The 17,065-nt window shown below is 36.5% G+C and overlaps 3 protein-coding genes across 3 annotated transcripts; 1 reads left to right on the top strand and 2 right to left on the bottom strand.

Annotated features, from left to right (window-relative positions):
* Positions 1-1,193: 1,193 nt before the first annotated feature.
* LOC125468895 (elongator complex protein 6-like) lies at positions 1,194-3,337 on the bottom strand. Its single transcript, XM_048565572.1, has 5 exons — positions 3,054-3,337; positions 2,785-2,854; positions 2,188-2,384; positions 1,945-2,091; positions 1,194-1,514 (listed from the first exon to the last, which is right to left on the bottom strand). The coding sequence occupies exons 1-5, from the start codon at positions 3,267-3,269 to the stop codon at positions 1,392-1,394; spliced, it is 753 nt and encodes a 250-aa protein (XP_048421529.1). The 5' UTR covers positions 3,270-3,337; the 3' UTR covers positions 1,194-1,391.
* Positions 3,338-4,975: 1,638 nt separating this feature from the next.
* LOC103948329 (probable serine/threonine-protein kinase PBL7) lies at positions 4,976-8,306 on the top strand. Its single transcript, XM_009359339.3, has 5 exons — positions 4,976-5,144; positions 5,912-6,102; positions 6,548-6,737; positions 7,046-7,437; positions 7,669-8,306. Exons 1-5 carry the CDS (start codon positions 5,042-5,044, stop codon positions 7,939-7,941), a joined length of 1,149 nt encoding a protein of 382 aa, XP_009357614.2. The 5' UTR covers positions 4,976-5,041; the 3' UTR covers positions 7,942-8,306.
* Positions 8,307-8,751: 445 nt separating this feature from the next.
* Positions 8,752-16,348, bottom strand: LOC103948330 (ecotropic viral integration site 5 protein homolog). The gene is made up of 18 exons (XM_009359340.3): positions 16,146-16,348; positions 15,523-15,592; positions 14,596-15,216; positions 14,341-14,508; positions 14,116-14,229; positions 13,451-13,509; positions 13,163-13,229; positions 13,019-13,070; positions 12,835-12,927; positions 12,652-12,735; positions 12,102-12,520; positions 11,715-11,776; positions 10,751-10,820; positions 10,106-10,186; positions 9,907-10,008; positions 9,588-9,709; positions 9,299-9,410; positions 8,752-9,153 (listed from the first exon to the last, which is right to left on the bottom strand). The coding sequence occupies exons 1-18, from the start codon at positions 16,199-16,201 to the stop codon at positions 9,034-9,036; spliced, it is 2,472 nt and encodes an 823-aa protein (XP_009357615.2). The 5' UTR covers positions 16,202-16,348; the 3' UTR covers positions 8,752-9,033.
* Positions 16,349-17,065: the final 717 nt, after the last annotated feature.

Genomic DNA, 17,065 nt, shown 5'->3' with positions numbered 1-17,065 from the left:
TGATAGTTTTTAGTATAATGGCAGTAAAGATGTCTGAGAATATGAATTTATCGATCCATCGCCGACTAAATTGTGGTATGAGATATTAGAGTGAACTAAAATTGTTCGTTGGGAAAATTTGTTTGACTAGTTCGGCAAAATGCATCATGAAAATGACATAAGTTTCCATTTACCTCCTTTCATTTATTTCATATTTCTTCTTCTTTTGACTCGAGTTTGCTGCTTTTCATGTTTCTTCTCCCTTTTGACTCGAGTTTGCTGGTTGTCGAGAACTTAATGAGATCGACTTCAAACTCACTCATCGCCATTAATTTCCACCGTCAACCTTACAAAGACTAATATGTTTTGTCTTTTATGATGTGTTTATGTAAGTGTAAAAAGAATTAAACTATAACTGAAAATTGCAATCATTCCAAATGTGTTTACCAACTTTTGAGAAATAAAAATACATATGGGACGCATCTAAAATAAAAAATAATATACCTGATTTTTCCAAAATCAGATTACCAAATAATATATAATATTTGGATTTTGTGAGAAAACCTCCAGAATCAGCTTTTTCTATCCAAAATATCCTTATTTATTCTCCCTCCCACCCCTGATTCAAGTGAGCACGAGAGAAGGGGAAGATTATGCAGAAAAATTACATGCAAAATCCAAATTTGCAAACGAAAAACATTAACTTTGAATTCTTATATGAGAATCAAGAAACCCCACAAACAAAAAATGCAACAGAATTTCATTTACAATCATCCCCATTTCTCAAAATAGTGAAGGTGTGTAATCAAACTAGAATTTAAGAGGATTTTAATACAAATTATAGTAGTTCGGGATATTTCAGAAAAAAATTGGCATGTTTCTGTTTTAATCATGTCTCCTTCTTATACGTAAAATAGGGAGGGACAAACTCATCAACGTTCTGATGATAGGAGAGAAGCAGATTCATTTGATTCTAGAAAAGCGCTTGTATACTATTCTAAGAGCAATTCCGAACATGCATAGAGAAACACATTGGATGGCTCTGATGGTGGCTCGGTGCCTAACTGAACGCTACTGACTATCGACTTTGTCAGTCAAACAGCCTCGCTACAGCATTCACCAACAATGCAATGCAAAACAATGTGCAAATCCTCAAAGAAGTTCGGTAGAGACAGTATCTATTGCTCCCTAAGCATGTGCTAGTTAATGATAAGAGTCACATTCACTACCTTTTTATTTCGGTTTCAGAACAAGTCAAGATGCAAACAAAAAATTTAAAAGAAATCTAGCATTTTCATTATGATATTAGAATTCCAGCATTCATGTCGCTACAAGAGTCTCCACAGTAGTACAACCCCAATTGCTATATTCACCCACCCTTAATTTGAAATTCCTCAAAGCATATATGGTCCTCAAGTCCTGCTACCGGGATAGAAATATTCGACACTATTTTCCTTTACTTTGAATTGAAAATTAGCCACTTTGTTTCTCGATCCCTCATGCCCATCATAAATCCCCCTGTTCTGAACTGTCAACTGCAACCAAGTACAACAATCACGGTCATAACTCCTGTATCCGTGCAGCAGTGTAGGTATTATCGATAACTATTAGGATGAACCTTTTGTGAAGTAATAGAAGACTACAACCGTAACTAGCAAGTCACAAGCAGCAAGGTAGTAAGCAATACAAACGGAAATAGTTCTCACAATTTTTCAATTGTTAACACCGGTTTGCGAAGATCAGAGAACAAGGATCTCAACAAAAAGGACCATGACACAAGCAACTATCATATATATGAGCATAACATGGTTAACAAAGCTAAGCAAATTATCTGTTTTCAGAACAACCAAAGACCCAAGCAAGCAACCACAAATGAGAAGAGGGGACCAAACAAGAATGATGTGATAGGATATAATTCCTAGAACTCCCTATAAAGAGCGACTTAACATTTGTTCTAGCAAATACCTGCCCGTGCACATCTGAGGCTAAACCAGTGGCCAACGGTTCTGCCGTTATCAGAATGTCTGCTAGATACTCCATCTGTAAAATAAGGGTAGGCTTTGCCGTGCTTGAATAGATATCCTTGTGATTGAGCATGACTAAGGAACATCCCTGAGACAAGAAAAGGGAAATAACATAAATAACGGAACAAAAGGAATGGAAGCATGAAAAGCTAGGAAACTGAGACGGTTGCAACCAATGTCTTACGAATTCTGATATTAAAGTATGGCAGTAATGCAGAAAGTCTAGCACAAGATTTGTAGATCCCTTAGCAGCCACCTCCATGAGGGAAATATCGTCAATCATAACAGTGACACAGATGTTCTCTTGAGCTAAGGCACTTATAATCTTTTGGATTTTCCCATACAAAGAAATTAGTCCACAATCACTGTTTTTTCCTTCGTCTGCATCACAATCGAATGAGATGATTTTCTTGTCATGAATTCAATGACACAAGGAAACCTGGTAATTCAGCAATTTCTGATAACCAATACTAACATTCTTACACTTTTCTCTTAACAAAATAAAGATTTATTAGCCGAAAATGGAACAATGGTTAACATCAGTCCTGCAGTAAATCCTACATTGTTTCAAACTACATTGATACAGCAACATAAAGAAGATTTTTATGCACCAGCAGGTCTCTTATATGAGGATCATTAACTAAATTTTAGCCACTCAGGACATGTAGGTCGATAAGAACATTTCGGGGATAGCATTGGGTGGAAAATTAATTAGTAATTAACAGTAACCCGGGGTGAGCCGGCAAACTTAGAAAAACCATTTTATACCTGATTTTCTCACCTGGGCAGTCCATAAGCATGTCAAGAAAAAAGAATCTATCATTGTCCCTCTGTGCAGCCAAATTGCAACCCTGTTTCAAAAAACACATCCGAAATTCATAAACCCCATTTTTATTATGTAATGGAAAATAATTTAACAATTACTAATCAATCTTAACCAAAAAAGAGAGTAAATTAACACATAAATTAGCAGCTAAACATGACACTATGAACTATTAATTAAAAATAAAAACTAAAGTTTAATTCTTTATCAGAGAGAGAGAGAGTTACAAGTCTTCGGAGGATGCGATCGTAGTGAGAGAAGGGGTGGGCGAAGGCGACAAAAACGACGGCGTTGGAGGTGGAGTGGGGAGGCTGAGAGAGAGAGCGCTTGAGAATGTGGTGGAGGACGAAAGCGGCGCTGGTGTCGACGCAGTCTTCGAGGAGCACAACGCGGCGACTGAGATTTCCTAGCGCTTCGTCCAATAAGCCTCCTCCTTGCTCCATCTTCGTCTTTTCCTTCAAAGCACTGAGCTTTTAGGGTTTAGGGTTTCTGAATTTGTGATTTCAACGGTTTTAGGCCTTCTCAAACAGTGACTAGCCATTTCACCCGCGCTTTTTTTTTTAGTAAAAAATAAATAAACCTATAATTTATAAAGTGAATTGTTATTGACATTTAAAAAATCTCATTTTACATTCTAAATTTTTTATATTAAAAAAAAATACACTTATGAAGAATGTAGAATGAGAAATAGTAAATAAATATAAAAACAAAAAGTTAATCCGAAAAATAAAAGATTCAAACTCAAACATCTTATTTAGCCAATACAATTGTATTCAATCACATAAATATTTATTTTCAAGTGCAAGTAGCTAAAAATTACGTGTCGCAATTGTTTGTTTAACTTATCTTAATCTTTTTTTGCTTACGGTACCACTCCAATTACAAATTTATAATTTATTCATCTCTTAACATTGATTTAGGGAAAATTACTCAAATTTACGTTATAGGAATCTAAATTCCAATGGAATAATAACTTCATACTCTTAACTCATTAACCAACTAATCTAATTTACATCTACAAATAGCATCGGTCCTTAACATATCAAATTTTATATTATTCAAATCATGAATCATGATGAAAAAAGTGGGTAAATAGTAGGGCTCACCGGCTGCCTAGATAGCCAACACCATCTTATGGTCCAAAGAGCAACGGATAATACCTAATCAATAAAAAATAAACAAGTTAATTAATACTTAAGTAATAATTTAATCATTACCAATTGCGTTATATGATTTACAAAACATGATTCAAATTGATTGTCTCCCTAACATTACCCTTATACGAAATATAAGACGATAATTTTCACCTTTTCTTACTAATTTTTATAAAATACATATACACAAATTATAATTAAAAGGTAAATTTGATTAAGTATTATTCATTTCAAATTACGACATGTTTGAACTTAAAGATTACTCTTCCAAAGCATTGGTCCTGCCGCTAAAGTCATGTTGAAAATGATGTTTTTGAAACTGAAATTATTCTGCATTTTTGTAATTTTGTTTCAAGATATTTTTTATTTAATAGTATATTGCCATTCATATCTAGCTGCCCTTTGTACTTCATTTTTTTTTTCCTCTCAAGTGAAAGCCAATTATTGGGTTTTTTTTATTATTTAATCATGAGGTGTTAACTACTAAGTATTAAAATTTAATGGTAATTTTTTTCACTTGTGAGTTCTAAATTTTAAGTTCAAATATAGTAAATTACAAATTCAATACTGACTTATTCCAGAATACCTATAAATGTATTTTTGTATATAAGATTGTGAAGCAATTTTTTTTAAGACAATCGTTTAAATTGTTCATCTAGTTGCAGGCGTAGACATAACCATACACCCAAGTCCAAATCTCTCAAAATTTCAAATAAATTTAATTATATTTCATCATTTAAAAAAAATATATAAATCACTAATTTAGTTTGCCAGTGGATCACATTATAATTATAATTGTAATCTTCATAGTTGTCAAATGTCATCAAGTTTTGGAGCAAAGTGATCACTTGAGCTGAGTCAAAGTAAAACAATGGAAATACAGAGACTCTGTGGGACACCATACAAATTTCAAAAGACTATAAGGACACCATTGCAAAAAAAGGGTTTTCATGAATGAAAAGTATATAGTGGGAATGAACAGGGTCTGTCAGAATTTAACCAACTCTGCCTCTCAAGCAATACAAAGGTAAAAAAACTCACTAAGAGGTGGAAGAGAAGCCATGAGTTGGTTCCTGTGTTCCGGCGAGTTAAACAGTAAAGCTGCAAAGAAGAAGAAGAAGATCAAGAAGAACAAGCCAGAAGATCAGATCTCATCAATTTCAGGTAACATTTCTGGAAACATTTTTTAAAGACATTATTTTTCAGAATTTTTTTACTGTTTCGATGTTTGAAGATTTGAGCTTTGTGAACCAATTGCGTGCATTTTTTTACTGCATTGATTTACTGTTGATGAATGCAGGAATCCCATGTTTGTAATTGGTTGAATCTTAATGTATGCGATCCCTTTGGAATGTTGACATTGTTGGGAATAATGTAGGTTTGTTGTCATGTGGTATTTGGCATTCTGGGTTTGATTTACTTTTTTATTTAGCGTTCACTGTTATTGGGTAAGAGTTACTTTCAATTTTTTACTATAAAGTTGTGTTCTTGACTGCACTGGGTTTTCTACTGTTGGTAACCATTTTGTTTAAACATCAAGAAGAACAACAAAGCCTTATCCTGCTAGTGGGGTCAGCTGTATGAATCCTAGAACGCCAATGCGCTCGGTTTTGTGCCAAACCATTCTGTTTAATCAAATCATTTTTTTTTTAGAGTCAGAGAAATGGCTTAAATGTTTATGTTTTGATCAGGAAGAAAAACTGTAGAGAGAGAGAGAGAGAGAGAGAGAGTATGAATTTATGAGAAGTTCACTCAGTTACTCGTTCGTCTCTTTCAAAACTCTCAATGATGGTACTAGGTAATAGGAACTTTTTGGATTATTATGCAATCGTAGTTTCGTTTGAATTTTATTATTAGTTTGAATTTAATAACACAGTGAACTGTTTATGTATTGTTGTTTACATACCCTTCCCATTTGTTCTTTTACTTAGAACAACTGAAGGAAAATTCAGGACTGTCTGTAAAGGAGGCTTCTAAGGACGGAGGCTCTGGTCACATTGCAGCACAGACATTTACATTTCGAGAATTGGCAGTGGCAACAAAGAACTTTCGAGCAGATTGTATTTTAGGTGAAGGAGGTTTTGGTCAAGTTTATAAGGGGCGCTTGGAGAGCACGAATCAGGTTCTTTCCAAAGCTTTGACTGTCAACTCCATGAAAAATTGAACTACCTGTTTTTCCTTTTCTTTATGCCTTTCGTTTCCCATTCTCAACCTCACCTAAACTGTATTTCTTTCTGGCATTGTAAATTTTAAGTGTTAGAAATTAAAACTTATTCCATCTATGAACTTCCATATTTATGCTTTGATAAAGTAGAATGTTGCAAAAGATGACTGAATCTATATTGTTTGGTGAAAGAATATCATTTGATGTAAAACTGGAAAATTTTACGTGTGGCGCTAAGCCTAAATCTGGGGTGATCTCCAATTTAATAAGGTTCAATTCACTTCTATCATTGCAGGGGTGTACTTGTATCTACTGTCATTGGGATTGTTTCTGTCTGTCTTGTATCTTTGACTTCACATACTTGGCTTGTGGGAAGAGCTGAACCTCGTTTCTTTTGGTGTAGGTAGTGGCCATAAAGCAACTTGATTCCAATGGGCTTCAAGGGAACAGGGAATTCCTCGTCGAAGTATTAATGTTGAGCCTACTTCACCATCCCAATCTTGTGAACTTAGTAGGCTATTGTGCTGATGGGGATCAGAGGCTTTTGGTATACGAGTACATGCCATTGGGATCTTTGGAAGACCATCTGCACGGTATATACAACAGTAGCTGCATTAGATACTCTTTCTGTACTTATTGATAAATGGATGATGACATGATATAACTGGATGTTGCAATAGAAACAATACAATGCTATAGAAATCAGTACAATTTGACATTTTTAGGTCTATTTAAGAAATAGAAATCTTGCAAGCTCACAAGTTATTACCATGTTGTGGCATGTTCAATGTGTCAGAGGGCATATTTTGCGGTGCTTAAGCACCCATTTTCTTTTTCTGTCTACCTTTTATTCGGTACCTTTTAACATTGTTAATCACTTTTATCTATCGCCACATGCCAGATCTACCGCCAGATGGAAAACATCTTGACTGGAACACGAGAATGAAAATAGCTGCTGGTGCTGCAAAAGGCTTGGAGCATTTGCATGTCAAAGCAAACCCTCCTGTTATTTATCGTGATCTTAAATGCTCAAACATTTTACTTGGGGAAGGGTACCATCCTAAGCTATCGGATTTTGGCTTGGCAAAGTTGGGTCCTGTGGGAGATAATACTCATGTTTCCACTAGGGTGATGGGAACCTATGGATATTGTGCCCCTGAATATGCAATGACTGGTCAGCTCACATTGAAATCAGATGTATACAGCTTTGGGGTTGTTCTTCTGGAAATCATTACCGGAAGAAAGGCAATTGACAATTCCAGGGCTGCCGGGGAACACAATTTGGTCACATGGGTAAGAGAGTTGTGTCTTCTTCTTTGCTTTGGAACATTTTATTCTCTGCTTATATAGAAATGTATGAGGGTTGCTCGAAACACTCAAATGAGTTTGGTATGAGGTAATACTTGCAAGTAACAGTTGCACTATTTTACGAGAGAAATCAACAATAGGAAGGACAATCTAGTTCTCGCTAAATGTCAGTCTCAACTCTTGTGAACTTTTCTGCTCATAAACTCTTCGTCGCAGGCCCGCCCCTTGTTTAGAGATCGGAGGAAATTTTGGCAGATTGCTGATCCAATGCTCCAAGGTCAGTATCCGGTGAGGGGAATGTATCAAGCTCTTGCCGTTGCTGCAATGTGTGTCCAGGAACACCCTAATATGCGACCTGTCATAGCAGATGTGGTCACAGCCCTTAATTACCTTGCTTCCCAAAAGTATGATCCTGAAGCACGGCAATCACACAGCTCTCACACGGCATCGTCCACTCCTAGGTCTAGGAGGGAAGTTTTAAGTTCATAAGGGAAGACTTTATGATACAGTTTCATCTTCGGAAGCTTGTGATGAGAGCGAGATTGCTGTCACGACTATAGGCATCGGGTTGCTTTCGGGTTTTTTTTTTTTCTTTCCATAAGGGGTTTTAGTTTTGATTCAAAGTCAGTTGTTTGGAGCTCAGTAATTTGTTGGCTGTAAATGTAATGGTGCCTGATTATCGGAATTTTGCTCACTCCGGTAGCAGGTGCAGTGGTCGCTCCCGCTTTTCCTGTTTTTCATTGCTTCCTCCTCCGCCCCTTTCTTTCAGTCGACTTATACAAGATTCTTTGATGTACAATTGAGCATTGAGATTTTTGAGCCTATATATAAACTGGCCTCCCTATAGAATCATAGAAATATATCCAAATTATTTGATAGAATTTTTACATATTTTGTGCGTGCATAGCCTCATCCTATGCAAGTGCATGTGTCATTCACGGCACGGGTAGTGATTTTCACTTCCGTTGTCTCCTTCTGTACTCCTCGCTTTGTTCCTATTCCTCGATTTTTATTTATTTATCAAATCCAAGGGCTAAACAAAGAAAGTGCAAGGGCAAAAAGTAAAAAGAGAGTGCGGAAATCACTTTCCCTTCATTTATCAAAAGGCTTTGAGCCTTGAGTGGAAGTGTTTCTACTGGCTATCACAGAAACCACTCGACAAACTCAAAAGCAAAGAGAAAAATGACTCGACTTGGTGTGGTGTTAGCGTACCCAAAGAACGTTGGCTCGGGAGAGAAAATTGTTGGGTTTAAATAACATTTTAAAATCGAAAATTCATATAGATACAATACAAGGACCCCGTTGACACAAAAATCATACACTAAACGATATATCCATATTTTTTACATTTTCTTCCTCCTCCCTTACATTATTATTACCACTAATTAATGAACAATCAAACAATGAATCGATAAAATTGGTTGTCTATCAAAAAATTACAGACGAAAAAGGAAACCAAAACTATAGCTTCCTGGACCGACGGACACAGAACAGCATACTACCAAGGCTTTGCACATTTGAGTATTACTATCGGGCAGCGAAATCTATAGGGATATATCAGTACGGACTCTGCTCTGAGCCCTATTCTTTATCTTCCGCTTTAACGCCATTCGTCTCTTTTACTTCTGCTTCTGCGGTGGGGCTCTGTCCTTCACCGGTAGATTTGCCATCATTTGGCTCCTCACTGTTAGCAGGTTTTCCCTGGTGCATTCAATAGGTGATATTAACCGCATATAGTATGGAAAGATACCAATGATCTTAGTCCAAACTCCAAAGACCTATCAATCGTATTCTCCCACTTTTTGTCACACAAAAGTTAGATTTCAAGGGAACAAGTAGAACTAACCTTGTTCCGGTCGCGCCAGCCAAGGCCAAATGGTCGACCTAGCAAACTAATCCTTCTAGCAGGAATTTCTTGTGTCGGCTCTTGATTGCTTTGTACTGGTGAAGATACAGATCTGCACAACAACCTTTTACTTCAATTTCCAACTACCGAAAATTAAAAAAACTTTCTTATTATCTCCGCCACAAATAAAGGAAGGACTAAATCAAGGTGGACATAACGAAACCAATAATAATAAAAGGTGATCGAGCAACTTTCAACAATGAATAAATAAGACTGCACAGACTGTTACCGTGGAGATTGTGTTTTAATTTGACCAGATTGGTATTGCAAAGTAGCCTCCAACATAGATTCTGCCATAACAGCTCTCTTCTCCATTTCCGCAAGCGCAGCAGCAGCCTCTTCATACTTCTCCTGCAAGAATGTGTTTACAACATATAAAATAAGAACAAAAAATATTGACCAGAAATTTTTTCACTCTGCTGTCGGAGAAAAGTTTGGTAAAACTACAAGCGTTAAATTAGCAAACTAAAATCATACATGTGGTTCTAACATAATAGTTTTTCATTATTACATTAGAGAACAAGTCATATATAGTTTATCTATGCAACCTGAAGCACTTGAGCAGCATATCTCTGTGCTTCTGCATCTTGCTCAGAAAATCTGCGGGCATCTTCTGTTAGTCTCTGCTCTTGTTCTACTCGCATTAAGACCTGTAAGATAGCAAGTGATCTTTCAATTTTGCTCACAAACCCAGAACCAGTATGGAAAAAACAGAACTCCGAAGGACAAAGGATGACAAGAAAAAACCTGGAGCATGACACTCTCCTGTTCCTGCTTATCAGAAAGGGCTCGGCGAAGCTCAGCAACCTCTTGCTCTAATTGCTCAACCTGACATAGCAAGAGAGACTGTGTGAAGTATCTTTACTAGTAACTTTTCAAGTACAAGGACAAATAAACGAGAATTCCACACTAGTAACAAAAATGAGTAGTTGATGCTATGAGTAAGCGAAAGAACTGATTTGAGATCATATTAGCTACTCAATTTCATCCTCATAATTAAAATGATTTGTTTCCCTAATATTAGATGTAGCAAGAAATAAACAAGTTCTGCAGTAACATATCTAAAATTATTCACCAAGGAAAGTGGGTTCGAGCATGTTCTATTTACATCCACACAGAAACTGCAAGAGTACATCTACACGCATGAGATCAAAATTCAAAACTACCAGAAAAGATATAAACAAATATGAAGGAAAGAAAGCATGCATGATAAAGAAGATACTACAAACTAACAATAACAGAATGAAAATCAAAAAGCTAAATAGAAAAACATCCACTTTCAAGAAATGAAGATCCACAGTGAATAAGCCAGATTCACAAAAGAAATAATAACTACAAAACCATCTCTTTCATTGAACAAAGCTGGCATGTATACAAGCTTCCTGGATGTACCTTGGCACTCAATTGCCGACGATTATCTTGCTTGACCATCTCCATCAATGCTGTCTCCAACTCCTCAGCTCTGAAAAAAGTTAGGAAAGACAGAATATCAACATCACTTCACAATAATAATAAACGGTTCAAGAACAATCATATTTGTTACTAGATTTAATAGTTGCTACTGAAGCATAGTGAGAAGAATGGCCTAGAAACATTAGTAATGGTTGTTCAAACTGTTTAAAATTCTTACTCTTGTGAATGTGGATGTCAGTTGATGCGTAATTAAAATAGAGATTTTGGCATAAATCTAAGAACAAGAAAATATTTCAAATTAACAAGATTATCACTAGCTCAAAAAGCTAGTTTCCCTTGTGATAGTTCAGGATTCCTTGGAATCACACAAAGTTTCTCCAGTTAACAGTGGTCCGGATAATGTTGGGAATGATCTGTAAATGGAATTCAAATTAACTGGAGGTTCAATTTAAATGTCTAAGCAATCAAGTATGTTCCCAGGAAGTTTCTGGCAATGCCAACTAAGCAAATTTTCACTCAAAAACGAATCCATAGGCTCGTGTTGTTCATAATGCAGGACAACACAGCTCAACTCACAACTCTTCCCAGATGGTCTCTAGAAGGCTTACAATGAATGGTCATAGTAGTGTTTGCTGAAACCATCATACCCTGGTTGGCCTTGAACACTACAATGAATGATAGTATAGTGTTTGACCCCCAAATCCCAGTTGGCCTTGAACTGTCAAGATTAATACCTACTATGAAATAATTATTAAGCTGAATTATTATCGAAATTTACTTGGCTTAAAATGAGCTATTTTTTAAAGTATGTAACCAATGCATCGAGGACATCTTATATTGGCATCCAACATATCAAAAAGAAATATTCTGTTTAGTGAATGTAGGTTTTACAAGGGAAAAACAAACAAACAATAACCACTAACAAGATAAAGAGAATATGAACCTGAGTTCAGCAGATCTTTTCTCCTCCAGCAGCTTGCATAATTCAACCTTCAACCATACGACCTGCACAAAGAACCTAATTTAAATTTCAAAGTTTGATTATGAGGAAAATATTTCAATAAACAGCCAAAAAACCTATATGAACAAAGACCAAATACATGAGTAACACAACAATTATACAGGAATGTGTTATTTTCTTTTGTGTTTAATGCAGATCAAGTGACAACCCATACACAGGTCTAAACAATGGACATAAGATGTAGATATCAGCAGCACAAAGGTCAAACAAATAAGCTGAAAAAATGGCAGAACAAAATGCACTACACTACTTTGCCAAACAAAAGAAGATTGTAAAGAGGGTGTGGTGGGGTTGAAAAAAAATAGCAACCTGCTCTTGAGGATCTGGAACAGAATCTACTTCCCCATTTCCAGTCAGGCTAATTAGAATTTCATCTGCATTAGTGGACCCAGACTCTGAACGAGATAAATCACCGTTTGTCTGTGTATTTCGTTCTGCTTTCTTTGTCTCTATTATCAATGATTTAGGATCTTGCTTAAAATTATATAGCTTCGATGCTAGACCCTGAGAATCTTTCCAAGCCCGAAGTCCCTTCGATCTTTCCTCAATAGCGACAATTACAGCTGGCCGATGTTTATTTCTCAACTCTTGTAATCTAGTTTCATTTACATTTTGGTAACCCATGCAAGCTGTCAATACCAGTTGACTGCTATCAAATGTAGAGCCAGCAAGTGATTGCAGAAGAGTAACTGCATCTCCAGCATCCTTGGTAGTAACTAGCGCAGGGCCTACACGTAACTGAGCCAAATTAAGTTTCATAAACCAGAGAAGCCTACAGGCCACATAATACTACATTCATGTTCATAAAATAAAAAAAATAAAAAAAATAAAGGAAAAATAAATTTGATTTACCCAGTACCATATAACTCCATCAAAGCAAGTGCTGTCCTGAATAGCATCACGCGGTTCCCTTCAAAAAGAAGAACATCCCAGACTCGAAGAACTGAATTCATTAGAAAACAATCATATTAGAGGTAGGCTATAAGAAGTACCTATAACAGAAATGTTACTTTTAATTACAAAGAAACATATAAAACCTGACCACTTTCCCATGGAAGCATGTTCATGAAAATGGTAAGGAACCATGGTCCGGTAACCCATGCCACCTGCACTCCCAGGTAATCTAGATGGTTGACTGCAACGTGATTAAGGGTGACATTAAGTGATCACCTAACAAATATATCAAACAAAGAGAAGATATAATGTGTACATAATAATATACAAACCCAATTTAGGAAATCTCTCATGCACCAACTCCTCAAAAACAAGTTGATCCACCTGATAAAATACAGACCCTCAGAATATGTTTAAATGCCAACCATCTGCAGTTATACATTAACAACATAGATTTCTCAGTTTCGTTAATGTACCTGAGATTCTATCATTTCCTCTGAGTAATAGCCATCAAAATAATCATCTAAGAGTCCCATCAAAGCCCTGAAAGTTTTTCCAATTTTGTAATTACACAAAGCCAAATAAGTGTATCACTTCAAATGGCAACAAAAACTTCTAAATTTCAAGGACAATTGTTATTCCTTTCAAAACTGATCTCTGTTTTCTTCATGCTAGGCCTCCAAAATTAAGTCAAGTAGTGACAGATAAAGGTGATTATCTTTATGTGGAAGTTAATAAGCAGTGAATCAAGTTTCAGATCTTACCAAAAGGCATTTTCTTCAGGCATGAGAAGTAGTAATAAGCCGGCAAAAAAATTCATGGCCTGCATGTAAATTAAGTCCAACAAGCATTAAAGTCGGTTAGACGTGAAACAAAGAAAATAATTGATAACATTGGTTATATTTAAAAAGATCGAACAAACACAAATTTGAAATTGTTTATAGAGAAGCAGCACAAGAAGCTAATTTGACGCATTACAATCACTCAAAATTATTGAAGGGGTTCAGTTACAGCTCCATCAAAGTCACATCCATAACCCTCGGCAATATGCAGACTTAATGTGAGTAATAATCTAGACATTTAGAAGTCAATATATGGCTAAAGTTCTATGTGGATCACAAATTAATACTATAGCCTTTAAGGCCTACACTGGCCAGATCATGTATTCATCAAAACTACTCCCTTTGCAATAAACTTGTAAACTTATAAAAAGAACATAACCTATTCGTAAGATGTTATTCATAGATACATAAATCAAACTCACGAGCAGTACATTCTCTGTATAATTGTATAAAGAATCACAAAAAGTGTCAGTTCTTGGGAAAAAAAATTACTATTTTCATCCTCAAATCTCACAGCCAATTACAGTAATGGTATCTTTACAACTTAGCAGTTACCTGAGCATAGAACATGTTCCGGAACCAATTACCTGACAGTACCCAACAGTGGGATTGTGTCGTGCATATGCGGTAAGCAAACGTCTCAAAGCATTTCTACCATCTACATCAAGAGCAGGGTGACCAGGAAATGTTCGAGGTAGATCCTGCAAACGAGATCATTGCCAATAAGTTAACAACTTCATTTGATTATTCTTTTTAAATAAAGGTGTGGTCATACTGAAGACAGAAGCTTTTTAAATAAAGTAGCGGACAACCTTCTCAATCTGCCCTTTCCATTTTTCAGGTACAGATACAGGATCTGTTGCTGACAATTCCGTGCTATGTTTTTCCACATCACTACCAGCATTAGTTTCAGAAGCTAGCAGATCCTGGTAATAGTTATCCACACGCCGTGCCTTCACACCCACAAAGGCTTGCCAAAGCTGAAAGTTGAAGGAAGCAATCATCAAGTTTACTCATTATAATGAAATTTGTGAAATAAAAAAGAGATAAAAGAAATAGATATGCACCTCTCCCCTGAGAGCCATTGGCACTCCACCACGAACAAGAACCTCCAATTCTTCTTTCCAAGGAAATAAAGATTCTGAATCAACCGTGTCAGAAGCAACACCGGTTGCAGATGCACTCTGACTGTCACTCGAAGGGACATCTTGAACTGGGTCTGACCTTTCCACGTCATAAAACACATCCTCAGAGTCCTCCTCAGATGCTCCTTTTGGGGATCTAGCCTCTTCAATAGAAGTAAGTGGCTTCCCAGTTCCTGTGTCCTGCTCATGCTTTGATATACTCTTCTTCTTCTTTACACGAATGCTCATCAAACTCTCAATGGCATGAAGGGAAGGTCTAATCTCATTCCATATTTGAATCCCATGAGCTTTTTTGTCGTTATCTGCCAGTTCCTCCTTGTCATTATCGTTTTTGGTTGGAGAATCAGAACCTGTCTTCTGGGCACTTAAATCATCGTCATCACCACCCTTCTCCGATTTGGAGCCTAGTTCTTTCTCTGAGGCTTCTACAAGCGAGGTCTGGTTATCTTGTCCCTTTGATAATCCATCAATGGGCAATTCAGTAGACTCTGCTTGTAGTTCCAGGAAAGACTTCCACCTTTCTGATCTTTCCTCCTCTTCTTCCTGAAACGCAAGTATATTACATAGAGTACAACATCATTTGGACAAACAATTTTTCATGATGTTCTAGAACACGCTAGAATCTACATCTACACTGATTTTTTTTTTCGTGATTTTTGTTAAATATGTATTTGCGGGCAATGCCTAACATATGCTTTTTACTTTATTCACTAAACATTTAAGAGTTCAAGAAACTAAGAGAACAAAATCGTAAAATATGATTTTCGTTCTCTTTTCCATGACCATCAATCTTTATTGAAACCAAACCGAAACATGTTAAGATAGAAGAAAACGAAAGAAGAACAAAACCTTGTAGATACTGGCATATTCTCGGTATCGTTGTACATGCTGAGGCCTCACAGCAAATCCATAAGCATCCCTGTCCAAACACCAATGCCCGTTCATTCGAAATCTCTACCGATATAGAAATCTTCTTTTACAAACAACAAAATTATCTAACCTTAAACATTACAACACCTCCAATAACAAGATCATAATAATCACTTCACAATCATATGGCAAAACAGCCCAATTATGAATACCATTCCAATCCAAATCATAAAACACCAGAAAATCCGAGCACGAATGTGCTACGCCTCGAGTCTCGATCCCGGATTCAGGCTCGACAATTCTAGTTCCCGGAGCACTCGGCATTGCCTCAGCTCAGTCTCAATAAATTATACTACAAATCACACCACATTTCACACTAAACAATCAAAAATCAACCCCCTCAATGCACATTCACGGTCAAAGAATCATACAAATCCAACCAAATCACACACTAATCAACATCCAACGGTTAGGATCTTAAATCACAATCAACTCATTTCTGCGAATTCAGCGCGAAGGAAGCAAATGATAAAGATTACAAAAAACCCAGGGGGACGCGTGGCGGGAAAGGAGAGGGGGTAGCACGGAAGAAGAAGCGTTACCTCTTGTGCTCGTAGGCGACGAACGGGTTGAGCGAGACTTTGGTGGCGGATTTCATTTGGATCGGGTCCGACGGCGCGGAGAGATCGGGTTTCGGCTCCGCGGCTGGCCCTGGATTTTCTGCAACTGAATTTTCAACTCAGCGTCTGTGCGTGCGTGGGAGAGAGAGAGAGAGAGAGAGAGAGAAAGAGACAGAGACAGAGGTGGCGAGGAGAGAGAGAGAGAGAGAGAGGGGCACATGCAATGAGGGGCGAGATTGCCGTCACATTTATTATATGTGCGCCATGTCTCTAACATGCACTTCGGGATGAGGGAGACGATCTTATTTTCTGCGGAAGCAAGAGTAAAATAGAAAATTCAAATTTTATTTTACTAAATGGTTGGTTTTTTTGTTGGATTTTTTATTGAAATGGTTTGACTTTTCATTGAGAAATAAAAATGTGATAAATCTTTTTTTTTGTGTGTTGGCACCATTGCATTTTTATAATAGTGAATTAAATAGTTAGTTATTTGTCTAAAAAAATTAAATAGTTAGTTATGACAAAAAGAAAAATTGATGAAGATTAAACGCACATCACGATGCATAAATATAATTGTTTTTCGTCACAAATGTGGTCAACATCATTGCATTAGTATAGTAATCCATGTGTTAAATTGTGTGGACAACATGATTGATAATGTCATGAATATGTGGTATAGTAAAAGTTTTTCACCATTTGAGAGAATACATATGTAAATACACATGTTAGAACATGAGTGGATCAATAACGTTATTTGACATGTCGATCATATAAAAAAATTACTCAAAAAATAAAGAATATTTATTGAAACGTTGACGTAAATGTGGGAGCATCATGGTTAAAGACTTCGATAGAAAGAGGAATAAATTTATCAAGGATTTTGGATTATTGGATTCACTTCT

The sequence above is a fragment of a genome, unplaced genomic scaffold (genome assembly GCF_019419815.1).
Source record: "Pyrus x bretschneideri cultivar Hongxiangsu unplaced genomic scaffold, Pyrus_bretschneideri_v1 Contig4, whole genome shotgun sequence".
NCBI lineage: Eukaryota > Viridiplantae > Streptophyta > Magnoliopsida > Rosales > Rosaceae > Pyrus > Pyrus x bretschneideri.
Note: the sequence above shows the minus strand (reverse complement) of the source record. Positions and strands in the feature narration are given on the sequence as shown.

Bases quoted from the DNA above. Each gene is read 5' to 3' on its own strand.
- LOC125468895 (XM_048565572.1), bottom strand. From the start codon at position 3,269: ATGGAGCAAGGAGGAGGCTTATTGGACGAAGCGCTAGGAAATCTCAGT. The intron at 2,855-3,053 runs GTAACTCTCTCT...TTTTTGAAACAG, and splicing joins ATCGCATCCTCCGAAGACTT to GGTTGCAATTTGGCTGCACA. The intron at 2,385-2,784 runs GTGAGAAAATCA...ATTGTGATGCAG, and splicing joins CATGCTTATGGACTGCCCAG to ACGAAGGAAAAAACAGTGAT.
- LOC103948329 (XM_009359339.3), top strand. From the start codon at position 5,042: ATGAGTTGGTTCCTGTGTTCCGGCGAGTTAAACAGTAAAGCTGCAAAG. The intron at 6,103-6,547 runs GTTCTTTCCAAA...CTTTTGGTGTAG, and splicing joins GCTTGGAGAGCACGAATCAG to GTAGTGGCCATAAAGCAACT. The intron at 7,438-7,668 runs GTAAGAGAGTTG...TCTTCGTCGCAG, and splicing joins AACACAATTTGGTCACATGG to GCCCGCCCCTTGTTTAGAGA.
- LOC103948330 (XM_009359340.3), bottom strand. From the start codon at position 16,201: ATGAAATCCGCCACCAAAGTCTCGCTCAACCCGTTCGTCGCCTACGAG. The intron at 10,187-10,750 runs GTACATCCAGGA...TTGCTATGTCAG, and splicing joins GTCGGCAATTGAGTGCCAAG to GTTGAGCAATTAGAGCAAGA. The intron at 9,710-9,906 runs GTTGCATAGATA...ACATTCTTGCAG, and splicing joins ATGCTGCTCAAGTGCTTCAG to GAGAAGTATGAAGAGGCTGC.